At 36.1% G+C, this 13,985-nt stretch overlaps 1 protein-coding gene across 1 annotated transcript; it reads left to right on the top strand.

Annotated features, from left to right (window-relative positions):
- Positions 1–297: 297 nt before the first annotated feature.
- On the top strand, positions 298–7,507 carry LOC125664845 (potassium voltage-gated channel protein Shaw-like). Its single transcript, XM_048897645.2, has 2 exons — positions 298–1,225; positions 5,680–7,507. The coding sequence occupies exons 1-2, from the start codon at positions 659–661 to the stop codon at positions 7,441–7,443; spliced, it is 2,331 nt and encodes a 776-aa protein (XP_048753602.1). The 5' UTR covers positions 298–658; the 3' UTR covers positions 7,444–7,507.
- Positions 7,508–13,985: the final 6,478 nt, after the last annotated feature.

Below are 13,985 nucleotides of genomic sequence, written 5' to 3' on the forward strand. Positions count from 1 at the left end.
TCAACGATATAATTTTTTTCAAAGTTTCTTTATCCTCCTTATATTGGTTTTATTCTTCGTTTGCATTCTTAAAGTGTCGTCAATGGGTTTATCAACCGACAGAATATTAAATATCAAAGCTTCTTTTATCGAATATACGACAATTACAGAAACAAGAGACCTACCGGGATTTTAAAATACGCTGTGATAAACTTTGCGATCCTTGGTACAGGAGTTCTTTTAAAGTTATAAAAAAGAACAAATCTGCGAATGTATCAATCAAGGGAGATTTATTTATGAAATACTCCGAAAAGCGGTGTCCGATACATTTGTGTATTCATGTATGGGACACGCAGTCAATTGCAAAGTTTGGCAACGATCTTAATAGGGGGCAAACATCTCTTTTATATAGTGCCACGGATTGTCTAAAATATACAATGGCTGACACAGATCCTGTTTTGATAAAGATAGTTGATAATTGTATTTAATGCAAAACCGTATATAAACGCCTGTCGTCCAAATCGGAAGGTTTTTAATTACCTGTTCTGAATCTGTGAGTAATTTGACGATTATACCAACAACAGAAAGTTTGATCTTATTAGCATTAACTCTGATTGGAATATTCATTTAAATCTGCTCTTCATAAGACTGCTTTCTTTGCATTGGATTTGCTCGCAATATGTTGAAAACCTCGGAAAACCAGCAATCAAAGGAAGTGTCAGATGACGAGGATGACGATACCCAAGATGAGTCTGATGGTGAAGATGAAGTGCACGATAATCCGGACGATATCATTACGTTAAACGTTGGCGGTATACGACATGAAACAAGACTTCAAACGTTAAGGAAGTACACCAGGAAGACAACCCGGCTCTCAGAAGTAGCAGACATTGCGGAAAAAATGGGGAAAAAAGAGTTCTACTTTGACCGTCAACCCGAATTCTTCCCATTTATTCTTAATTTTTACCGCTCGGGGAAACTTCACTTGCCCCTCAATATGTGTGGCATGATACTCAAAGAAGAACTGAAGTACTGGATGATAGATGATAAAGATATAGAACAGTGTTGTTGGGTGCACTACATCAAGTATGAAGAAACACACGGGATGTTAGAAATGTTCGACCAAGACGAGAAACACAACCGTCTCGCAACGAAAAGAATCAAAGCAGACGCTTCTCGATTCGAAAGAATTCGACCGAAACTTTGGAGATTTCTGCAAGATCCATACTCATCGAAAGGGGCAACAGTAAGTATATCATAATTCATTTACATTGGATGTTTGATTATTTTAAACGACAAACAGCTAAAAGGATTGATTCTTTAAAGATGTTTTAGATGGTAAAAGAAATCCACTTTCATTTTACTCGGTGTGTATTGTTATACCTTTATTGTGATTGCTTGCAACCCATATCTTCTGTGTAATGATAAAATGAATTCAAAATGATATAGAAAAATCACACACGAACTGTTTATCTAAAATTAAAATAACAAAGCCTTTTATATAGTCTTAATATCAGACATAAATAAAAAAGTATAGTATAAAAGAAAACTGATTTTTTAATTCATGTTACAAAAGAGTTTACATTGAATGTATAGAATTCGCACGATAAAGAAATACGTTGGATAACAGTACAAAACTATCGTGTTTTTCCTAAACATGTAGGGCAGCATGCTATGTCGATTTAACAATAGCAAATCAAATTAACGACATGATATGTACAAATTATATCTATTATGCACTGCTTCATCTTACCAATTTAAAATACTGATATAACAACAGAGGTATCAAACTGGGAATTTACAGGTTGTTTCAAAGCCAGTGACCTACTAATTAAGATATCTTTAACAATCTGTATTGTTTTGTGCAAGGTTAACCATTAATTAATCAGGTTAGTGATGTGTAAAAAAGTATACACACATCTTTTTCCATATCTTTGTTTAGTAGGTAAACGTATTTTTCAAATGGAAAACCCTAAGAAATGAAATGAACAGGTCAATAAATGATAATACTCAGTGAAAATAACTTCCATTAAAACTCTGTTTTGAAGAAGTTCTACTTCACAACTTGGATTCCCCGATTCAAAAGAAATACGATACTGTTGCGAGAGCGTTACGTGTATGTAACAGAAACAACCTGGAATTTCGCCTTGAGGATGTCGAGTGACGGGGTACCATATAATGCGTTATCGAGAAAATGAAAATGCCTCTAATAAACTATTGTTTTGTTTTGTTTACGATATCCCACTTGCAATTAGACTTTCCGGTTTGTGAAAATAAACGCTCCCATATTAACAAAACATCTCATATCTATAATGGATATTAAGCGGGAGCTATTTCAATACATGTTACTTTCGCATGCCCTACGTATGACTTCCGGTCGTTCCAAACCGTTCTTCTGGTCATGTGATTGTCGCTACTATGGCGATCCTTTCGTTTCTTCTCAAGAGGACGGTGCTCCGATGACAAAAGTTCTTTCACTGAGATCGTTCAGGTACATGAAGCTGTCACCCTTTACCACTTTGCTATTCAGAACAGGTGCATTGCCTTTCTGTGAGACAGGAATTAAATTATACATAATATATCACGGTCCAGTCAAGAGCACGCAAGAGATGGACAAGCGCCTAAGGCACACAAAGAGCGGCATTTTTATTTCTGTACTTCATCGGTTCAGCGTTTATAGCCCGATCATCTATTACGGATTACATCCCCGAGTGATTTATGGTTATTGAGTCAATACTAGCACACCAGGGACCATTAAAATAAGGGGAGTTCCTCGAGGAATGTACGGATAAGGACTACCGCACATGGACCCCTTCATCAGCTGTGTGATACGCCCTTCTCCCTTTTTATTTTCCACTTTTTATGACCTCATTTTGAAAATATACATGATTACTCCTCCTAGGCACCTGATCCCACCTCTGGTATATCCAAGGGTCCTTGTTTTCCCAACTCTCTGTTTTGTATTGCTTATAGGAGTTATGAGATTGATCACTGTTCGTTATCTTCGCCTTTCATGTCTATGAATTTTTATGAATTTTTGAAACGTACAACAATCGGAACAATTTTATTAAACTTCTTTGCAAACTTTTTTATATGATTAGAATTACATATATTATGTAGTATTCCAATCTTCTGCTAAAACCATCTCCGATCGTCTTTCAGACATTGTTGAAACTGAAGAAGTGTTTCCGTCTATTCATAGAATTGCGGAACATCAATTTTTCTCAGACGACTAAAATCGAACCATAAACCCATTAGGGAGCTCCCCTTTACTTTCAATAGTCTCTGGTGTTAGTCAATATCCGTGAACCGCTAGCGAAGGATTCCTATCCCGTATTTGGTGATATGGCTGTAATTTGGCGATATGGCTGTATAAACACTGATTTTTGTCGGTTATGGAACTAGCATCTACACACGTTGTGTGCCGTAGGCGTGTGTTCTTGATTGGGTCATAAGTGGTTCTCTTCTCGTCTCCAAAATGGTAGTAAACTTTTCTGTCTCCGGAAAACAGGTCCAAAGTCATGGTGAAGGGTGATTATAAAAACAACACTGTCATAGAAAATGTTCGCTATGGGGAGCACCGACTTGTGGACGGAATGAGCACCGTAATTGGCTGATGTCGCGTGGCCGCGACTGAACTCAGTGGTAAGAGCGTTCGCCTCGTGACCGGGGGTCGAGGGTTCGAACTTTTCTCGTGCCTTGGTCACATCAAAGCTCAGACCTGATAATAGGGACTGCTCCTTCGCCAAACGCTCGGATGATACCTTAAAAACCGAGATTCCGTGTCGCGGGTGGCATTTGAACGACGGGGATCTCTCACTGCTACATCCCTGAGCACCATACATAGGTCTAAATTTGTTGCACTTCACCTACAGTTGGTGACCTCTCGATACGAGAGTGAACATATAAACAAGGAAAACATACGTCGCTGTAATATACCGAAAATGAAATAAACAGAAATAAAGATTATGTTAACTGATAAATTACTTTGTTTTAAATATCAAATCTACAGTTCATTTTCAATGAAAACATAAGACTTCGTGAGTTCAAATAGGTTTAAATATATTAATAAGAGATTTTGAAGGGGAAATTCTGAGAGAGATATTACAGATCCGGTTTGTATGAGTCTGAGATCCCCGGACACCATATGTCTATCGCAATGCCACTTGTATCACGCATGTAAATATTCTGTACTGACTAAATCGGCATAGCAGGAAAGTTCAAATTTTTATATTTATACGTTTAAAATATTCTCTTATATGACGGAACAGGTAGTTTACTGGACCTGAGGACGGTTTCCGTTGTCATGTGACCAAATGGCCTCTGACACCTGTTAATTAAGTTTTTGGGTCTAACAGAAAACATGTTTCCCCTCTTGAGTTCAAGACCGGGCAGAGATGAATATTGGAAAAACAAATTTCGAAACATCATTTTAAATACTAGTATATGTATTAAATAATCAAGTTTAAATATCTCATTTGTTCAATGGCAATATGTGTCCTTGTGACAGTTCTTTAATTTGTGATTGATTATGAAATAAGCTTGTAAATAATACATGTATACTGCTGGATATCGGTATTGTATTACTGCCAAGGCTGTAGATTTCTTTGATAAGAAGTATTAATGTAAAAACAATAAAATGCTCCTAGCTGCAATCAATAAAGATTATAGCATTTACAAATTCCTTTTGAATTTTAGACAGATCACTGAAATCAAGGTAAAAAATAATGCAAGCATACTTGGCTGTCAAATAGCGCTGAAAGTTTCAGGACGTCAGTGTGGAAAATGAAATTTTAAAAAATCGCCACATATTTTTCAAATGCAAGAATGTCATAGGCCTATATAGAAAAATTGCCTTTGTCGTTAGCTTAGTGGATAACGGCTTTAGATAGGAAATCCTTAATTTGTCTTGCAGGTCTAATTCTATTTGTAAGAACTTTGTCTTGCGCCCTGTGAAGGATTTTCCCCTCATATCGCGACGTCACCAGTTATAGCTGAAGTACCACACATTTATACCTACAAGTATAAGCTTAGAGCTAAGGGCCGTACGTAGCAGTGATGGTTCTCTAATGTACCAATGCCTGTCGCAACACGGGGTCTGCGATCTTAAATTCATATCCGAAAGACCCGTGACTCTAACAATCACTGCCTATGTTTACGTTTTAGGTTTGATGCGGTCATGGCATGAAAGGGGATCGAACTCACGACCTCCCGGTCTCAAGGCGAACGCTCTACCACTGAGCTACCTCGACCGGTTATTTGTAAATTACACGCAACTAGGGCTAAAATACACATTTAAAGTTTTAAAATACACAAACCCTTTCTTTGAAAAAGTGTTGGATTAGCCACTGCATATATCTCTCATTATAATTACAATGATTTTATAGCAAATATGTCGACAAAATTGTTAAAACTTGCATGAGTGTCGGTGTTCAATGTATTATTACTCACAATTAAGTTTCTGTGCCATCGCACTTCACAAATTCATGATCATGAAATACTGCAGTACTAGTGACACATCAGATTAAATTACACTGTGTCATACAGAAGACTAGTTTTTCTAAGTCTATTTTCACAAAAATTATAGAAGAATTGGATTTTATATATGCATTTTGTAACCCATCTTCGAACTTAGATTTGACGTATATGTGTTAAATTCTCAGCGATGGTGCATTGTTGATAGCCTTGTCTGTTTTCCAGGTGTATGCTGTAATTTCTCTCCTGATCGTCATTCTTTCCATCACTGTCGTCATGGTGGAGACTCTTCCGTACTTCGGCTCAATCTACGCACATTCCAAATCAGATAAACGGAATTTTACCAGCGAAGAACTCAAAGACGCAATGAACATATTCAAAACAGCAACAACCCCATTGTCCATTTTACTTATCGTCGACAATATATGCAATATATATTTCCTATGCGAGTTGATGTTAAAGTTTATTGCCGCTCCATACAAAAGACGGTTCCTTATCACGCCATTCACCCTGATTGAGTTCGCTTGTTTGATTCCTTACTATGTTGCTGTGACTATCGTTTTTATACATCCCGATCCAATCGACGTTTTCGATATAGTTCGTCTGTTGTTGGCATTACGTGTTATGCGGATTTTCCGTATCTTCATTTTGATGAAGCATTTCATGGCACTAAAGGTCCTGATGTACACAATGAAGGCCAGCACTAACGAATTGTTTCTGCTCCTGCTTGTCGTCATCCTTGGAGTAGTCATCTTTGCTTGTTTAGTGTATTACATGGAAATTTTCTCTGACGAAGACTCTGATTTTCAACACATCCCGCTCGCATTTTGGTGGGCTCTCATTACCATGACAACAGTTGGATATGGCGACATGACTCCAAGCACGGGGCTAGGGTATGCGGTCGGATCCCTCTGTGCTATCAGCGGAGTCTTGGTCATCGCTCTGTCAGTTCCTGCCATCGTACAGAACTTTACCTTGTTCTATACGCACGCTCAGTCTCGTTCTAAATTAAAGCAACGGAAACGGAAGTATAGGCAAGCAAGATGGACAAGGATAACGGAACTGTTAAGAGATAAAATGGGACATTCAGAAAAACCGTCCTTGCTTAATATTGTAAAACTTGCACAAAACAACAAGCTAAGGCGTAAAACAGTTTTTATTCCACCATCAACCTCAAATGGACATGCCCCCCAACCCAGGGATCAAAGGTCTCATAGCGTGGCTGAATCTCTTACCAAGAGAGATGTTTCTATGTTGTTGCAGAAACACAATACTGATTTAAACAATGGTAATGTCTCTGAAAAGACATCGAATCCATCTGAAGAAAAAAAGACAAAGTTTCCATTCCCTGATCTCAAAATCAAAAGAAACCAAGTAGCGAGTGCGACAGTGGAACGTCAAAATTCTGAAAATGAAAATCTTGATAAGAAGGAGAGACGCAAAAGTAGTAGTTCTAGCAACATCAGTGAAAGTGACATCACATCTCCCAAAAGTGTGCGATGGGCTGTTCAAACGGATGGAGTCAAAACTAGTAAAAATATAAACAGTAAGGATTTGAATGATGAGGTTGACTCAGCAGTGATTGAAATCCATTCCCCAGCTACTTCACTTCCGACACTGCAAGAGGACGACGAAGCAGATATTTCAAATTCTGAAAATGAAAATAATGACAATGGTGAGTCACCTTCAGGATTGAAACGGGTGATAAGACATGATACAAAATACAGAAATAATGAAAGGGAATCTGAAAGTCCTTTAGGGGCGGATCGAGAAGAAAAACGAAGGCGTAAAAGTTCAGATAAAGAAAAAAGAACGCGCAAAACCTCGGATTCGGAATACGAAAGTTCTTCAGGAAAGGATGATGATTTGTTAGATGAAGCATACGAGGAAATGAGATTTGTCCATAGAAACAGTATTATCAGTATGGAAACGGAGGAAATTTCAGATGAACACAAACTTTCAAGAAGTCGATCGAATTCAATTAATTGAATGTCGTAATATTATTTAAAATAAATCGTATTTATTTTCGTTGCATCAACGAACAATGTCAGAATACGTATTATTTTCATTTCATAAGTCTGAAGTCATGTTTTAGGGTCCAAAGATTTTGGGTAATACCAAGATTAAGATATAATGCTTGCCAGAGAGCCAGAGAAATTTGATTAAATATTGTTTTTTCCCAAGAAGACAAGGGTTTTCCTTAGATTTGGCAGTTATGAAAGTTTTGCTGTATTTCCAAAATGTAACACGGTCACAATATTTCTAGAAAGTGTTTGGAGTTTTTTCCATATATACATATAGTTTTATATATATATATATATACAAAATATCTTCAGTCGTGCTTATGTGTTATAGCAACGTAACGCAAGACCCTTTTCTTTGTATTGATGAAGGGACAGGTCGTCCCGAAAATTGAACAATCTGGTTGTTCGTGTCGTTTGTCATTTTATAACTTTTTGTATGTGCTAGATAGCTAGTAAAAATATAAAATGTAAGCTTAGAATAAGACACAAACAGGGATTTGATCAAGCAGCTAAAGATTTCATTAATTAAATTTCATATTTTTTCACAATTCTACAACATATTTCTAATTTATGCTACTCACTAAGTGAACACGTCACAATATCGGTAACATGCACCATGTCATGGTGGGTTGTTACTCATGGCTGGAGCCATCAAGACATATTGCAATTGTGAATATTTAAATTTGGAATATTTCATCTGCTATTCCGTTGGGTATTGGTTTGGTATTAACAAAAATGTTGCCCATGAAAAGGTGAAGACAAGGAATAGCGATCAACCCCACAATTCCTACAAGGAATAGAAAATTGAAAGTTGAGCTAACATGGACCCTGAACAAACCAGAGATGGGATCGGGTTTCTAGGAGGCGTAAGCATCCCCTGTCGACCGGTCACATTTGACGTGAGTCTTATATCTTGATCAAGTAATCTGTAGTCAAAATCAACGTGTAAAGAATGCCTAACAATTGGTATGAAATACGTCAGACAGCGTTGGACCAAATGACAGGTTGTATTAAGAAACTAGATCGTTATAATGACTGTAGAATTTGCGAAATGCTGACTTTAAACGAAACTGTTGAAATTTCTGTAACATCAACTTGTTTTTCAGGAGCCTGCCTCGATTTAAAAACGCAAAACAAGCTCTTGCGTATTGAATCAGTTGAGAGACATCAACACCTTATGCAGGTGATGATGAAATATTGCTACATGAATATGGGAAGTTGACGATGGAGAAGCTGAAGTATATAAAGTTTGTTATAAAGTTGAGTTGTTCGTTTGTCGTTAACATCTATGTTCAATAAAATATGTAAGTACTAAACATATGATGAAGACCCTGTTGTGTCTATTGTTGATAGATAAAATATCGATGTATCTAAATATCGAGTTGAATGAAAGCTTTTGAATAAATTTTGCCTCATAATAATATAAAAGCGGGTCAGCTAGCAAAGGATCACAATTCGTGTCCATGGGAATTCCAGCAGACTTTTGGAAGACCTAATCACAAAAGACTACGAATATTTTGTTAGGAACTCCAGCATCTTTTTAACATCAACTTTAGAGTATTTGTGCTTAGAATCTGAATGGTGTTAAATTTTTGGAATGCCTAATCACGAGATATGAATATTTCCCATTTTCATTTTTTGTTAAAGAAGCAACTGTATATGACGTCATGGTAAGGAATGCTCGTGTAAATTAAAATGTTGAAAGTCATACGTGTTGATATTGATTTGAGAAAAATTTCGTGATATCAAAGTTCTTTAGAATTTTTTAGAATCGACAGTTTATTTACAGCACTTCTAGCATATGTGAGAAAGGAAATCCACCGACAAAATAAACGAGGGAAAAGGTAACCCTAAAAACTGTTATTACGTTTCAAAACTAGTGGTAACATTGTTTTGAAGTTAATTGCTTTGAAAATGAAACAATATTGCAGATCATCTTAATTTCTTTCTCACAATAATGAAGCAAAGCTGTGGAAAAATTACCTCTCCTAAAGATTTAAACAATGCAACTTCATTTATCATTCAAAGTTGTAATGAAAGCAGGAAAAGATATAAAGGCCTGTTCATTTTAAGAGACACGTTTGTTTACAGAAAAATCTTTAGTTTTAATCCCACCATAAGCACTAGGGTAGTTAGGATACCAAAATGCAGTTCCCCGTTACATTTTTAAGAATATGTCCATATCTCACGAAACTGTTTCTAACGAACTTAAATTGCCAGAATAAAACAGTTTATCAAGAAAGGTGATATATATACTAAAGCCAGTAAACAATGAGACAGTAAGGATTTTAAGCATGTTTCTAAAATATCAGGAAAAAAAGATAGATTCAGCTAGAGAGTGTTTTCATTGATGACAATATTTGTATTGTATATTAATTTCAATCTGGATTTAGAAGATCATATTTCAAAATTAAGGATTATCTCCCTCACGCATAGCTCTTATCCTTAAACGAATTTGACTCCACCTTTTTGGCACACTGTTTTTCCCTATAATAGCTCTAAAACTTCATTGTTATTTCGGATTTCAAACATTTCGGTTGAGCATCACTGAAGAGACATTATTTGTCGAAATGCGCATCTGGTGCATCAAAATTGGTACCGTATAAGTTTTACATTCTACACACAACTGCCTAATGAAAAAGTGAAGATAACGAACAGTGGTGAATCTCATCAATCCCATGAATTTAGAGGTGGGCAAACCCGAATCCTTGATATACCAAAGGTGGGATCAGGTGCCTAGGAGGAGAAAGCAGTCCCTGTTGACCGGTCACACTTTGCGTGAGCCATATATCTTGATCAGGTAAACGGAGCATTTGACCCAATCACAGGTTGTATTTGCAAACTAGATCGTTATAACGACCATAAAATTTGCTAACTGCTGACGTTAAACGAGAATGTTGGAACCCCTGTACCATCAACTTGTTTGTAAGTAGCCTGCTTCGATTTAAAAACTGACCTCCGTGGAAGAGTGGTTAGAGCATCGCGCTCAATATCACACGGCCTCTCACCTCTGTCGGCGCGGGTTCGAATCCCGCTCGCGTCGGTAAGTGAGAAAGTTTCCCAGTTTACTTTCGGAAGGTCGGTGGTCTCTTCCCAGGTACATTGTATCTGGGTTCTCTCTTCCACCAATAAAAACTGGGCGCCACCAGATAACTGAAAAATTGTAGAGTGTGGCGGAAAACATCAATCAATCAATAAAAACTTACCATATGCAGATCAAACTCTTGCGTATCGAATCAATTGATCAGGATCATTTAACGACTACAGAATTTGCGAAATGCAAAGATGATACATGAATATTGCTATATAAATATGGAAAGTTGACGATGGTGAAGTTTAAGTCACCTCGTTTGTCATGAAGTTGAGTTGTTAGTTTGTCGTTAAGGTACTCATTACATCAAGAATCATACATCTTACGACACTACCGTCACAAGATGACAATTCAAATGTTTTGAGAAATTACTTGTATCGAGAGATTTGTTTGTATATCTACGTAGCTCGATGGATTAGTTATCGTGTTTGTATATCTACGTAGTTCGATGGATTAGTTATCGTGTTTGTATATCTACGTAGCTCGATGGATTAGTTATCGTGTTTGTATATCTACGTAGCTCGATGAATTAGTTATCGTGTTTGTATATCTACGTAGTTCGATGGATTAGTTATCGTGTTTGTATATCTACGTAGTTCGATGGATTAGTTATCGTGTTTGTATATCTACGTAGCTCGATAGATTTGTTTGTATATCTACGTAGCTCGATGGATTAGTTATCGTGTTGCTTAACCAGCAGATCCAGAGCCCCATGTAGGCCAAATGACGTCACGCTTCATCCCGATATTGATTTATTGTCTATTTACTCAAGACGTATCCATGAGTGAAAAATTGATTAAATATTATACATGTACTTGTAATCAATCCAGGGGCGTAGCCAAGGTACTTTTGATGTGGACGCCCGAGTAGGCAGGGGATTTGGGGGCCGCCTTTTAAAGACCCACAATGGGTCCAGGGCAAAGCCCTGGTGGGGCCCATGGGGCAAAGCCCCCGAAAGCTGGTAAAATTTTAGACGATTTTGATGTGTATATTCGACCCTTCTGAACGCATTTTTCGTACACTTTATAAAATTTGTTCTGTTTTTGTACAAAATGCGGACAAACACTTGTATAATCTCAAACTGAATCCGTTAATAACAATTCCGGAGAGGACAAATATAATTGTCATAAATATTGCCCTTCACTACCTTTTGATATTTCTAATCCCCCAGCTCTCTCTCTCTCTCTCTCTCTCTCTCTCTCTCTCTCTTGTTATGCCCAAATGATGTGGACGTACAAACGTACGCCTGGCTATGGCCTGCAATCAATAGATCTACTTACACAAGATTCATTTTTAATAATTATGTGTCATTCTCTATACTACAGTTTAAACTATTGATGTTATGGTTTGCAACTATAATGAATAAAACGGTGAAATTATAAGTACTATTTTGTATTTTTGTTCAACGAGGAATAACTCTAATATTATTCACTCAAACTACAGGTATCAATAAATAGATATAGATAGGGGGTAAACCCACTCTGTATAAAAACACACAAGAAATAGAGTTTTCCCCCTATCTATATATATTTACTGATTAAAATTCAGATGCCTGTGCTCAAACACTACTCGTTTTTATTATTGCCAGCAACGAAGTTACCAAACTAAGGTCGTATAATTCATTTTTAATGTGTAGCAAAAAATTAATGAATTCGAAAATTCTCATTATTGCATCGCTGGGCACAAGGAAAACGAAATATAATTAGAAATATGAGAGCTAAACACTTTCTAATGAGTAGCCATAAAATAATACGGTTACAAAAAACAACAACCGGCAAAACCAGATGCTTGCAATTGGAATTACGTATAATATTTAAACTGGTATATATAGTATGACAGGATAGAAGAGTCCCACCAATCCATCATTAAATTCTGGGTTGCTCGCTTCAAAGTCACAAAAATTCGGTAATTGATCGTGATAATGCAGTAAAAGTTTTCTCAATCGAAAGCCAGAATATGAAAAAATAAGTCTAACTTCCGAGAATTATGTCACCATCGTTAACTCTACACCATTTTGTCCATGCAATTTTCCTTCGTTACATAATTGGTTTTTAACTTCCCATATTTATGTAGCAATATTCCATTATCACCTGCATATGGTGTTTATATCTAAAGTTCTTCAATACGCAAGAGCTTGATCTGCGTATAATCAGTTTTTAAATCGAGACAGGCTACTGACAAACAAGTTGATGTTAAAGAGGTTTCAACAGTCTCATTTAAAGTCAGCATCTTGCAAATTATATGGTCATTAAAACAATCTAGTTTGCCAAAACAACCTATCATTGGATCAAATGCTGTCTGACGTATTTCATACAATTTGTTTGGCCGTTCTTGGCACACTGGCTTTGACTGTGAATTACTCCGTTTACCTGATCAATATATAATGTTAACGGCGGATGTGATCGGTCGACAGAGGATGCTTACTCCTCCTAGGCACCTGATTCCACCTCTGGTATATTCAGGGGTCCGTGTTTGCCCACCTCTTTATTTTGTATTCCTTAAAGGGGTTATCTCATAACTCCAACTTTTTTTGAACACTGATAGGACAGCAATATTTTTTTGTACTGCAAATGTATCAATGAATAAAAGATATATAAAAAAGTATTTATACCTTTAATTAAAATCCTAGAAGTTATCTATCTTACAAACAATAATACTAAATTGTATGCGTGCCTTAATTATTTCATACCCAAACTGAATTTACTAGAGATAATTTGCAATAAAATACTGGACCTTTGAAAATTTTTGATATGAAAACATGTAATTAAAAATCACAAGTATTGAGCTGTGAATAAAATTGCAAAAATTACATGCAAGTTTTGCATGGAGTATGGATTTCAATTATAGAAAATAAAAATGTTATATCATTTTGACCATAACTTGAAGGATTACAAACCAGAATTTAATTAAAGTCTAAACACATCTTTAATAATTTGATAGAGAAACTGAGGTGTGATAGTTAAAGTGGAAAGGAAATTTATATACCATCTTCAAGGAGGAGAAGAGTAAAGGTTCTAGACAAATTCAAGGACTATTTATAATATGCGATCTGTAACAATGATAATGAAGTAAATTTGTCGTTTATTAGATAGAATTTATTAGATAGGACACATACTTTTTAAAATTACACATCTGATATAGGACAGCAATTTTGTTTTTTTTGTACTCTTAGAAGATAGGACATAGCTTTTTTTGTGTGTATTTTAATTGGTAATATGGAATGCACCGGTTCCAACCCCCCAATAAACATTGACCGGTCCCTTATAAAGTTTATAAGATATTTTTTTAAAAATCATTTATGAATTTTATATCTTCTAAAATTTCAGATATCTTGTATGTTTTATAAGTTATCTTCAATATTGTATGTTTTATAAGATATCTTATAAACTTTATAAGATATCATAAATAGTATATTT

The sequence above is a fragment of the Ostrea edulis genome, chromosome 1 (genome assembly GCF_947568905.1).
Source record: "Ostrea edulis chromosome 1, xbOstEdul1.1, whole genome shotgun sequence".
Lineage (NCBI taxonomy): Eukaryota > Metazoa > Mollusca > Bivalvia > Ostreida > Ostreidae > Ostrea > Ostrea edulis.

Excerpts from the sequence above, each read along its gene's own strand:
- LOC125664845 (XM_048897645.2), top strand. The coding sequence starts at position 659 with ATGTTGAAAACCTCGGAAAACCAGCAATCAAAGGAAGTGTCAGATGAC. Across the intron at positions 1,226-5,679 it reads ACTCATCGAAAGGGGCAACA|GTGTATGCTGTAATTTCTCT; the intron begins GTAAGTATATCA and ends TCTGTTTTCCAG.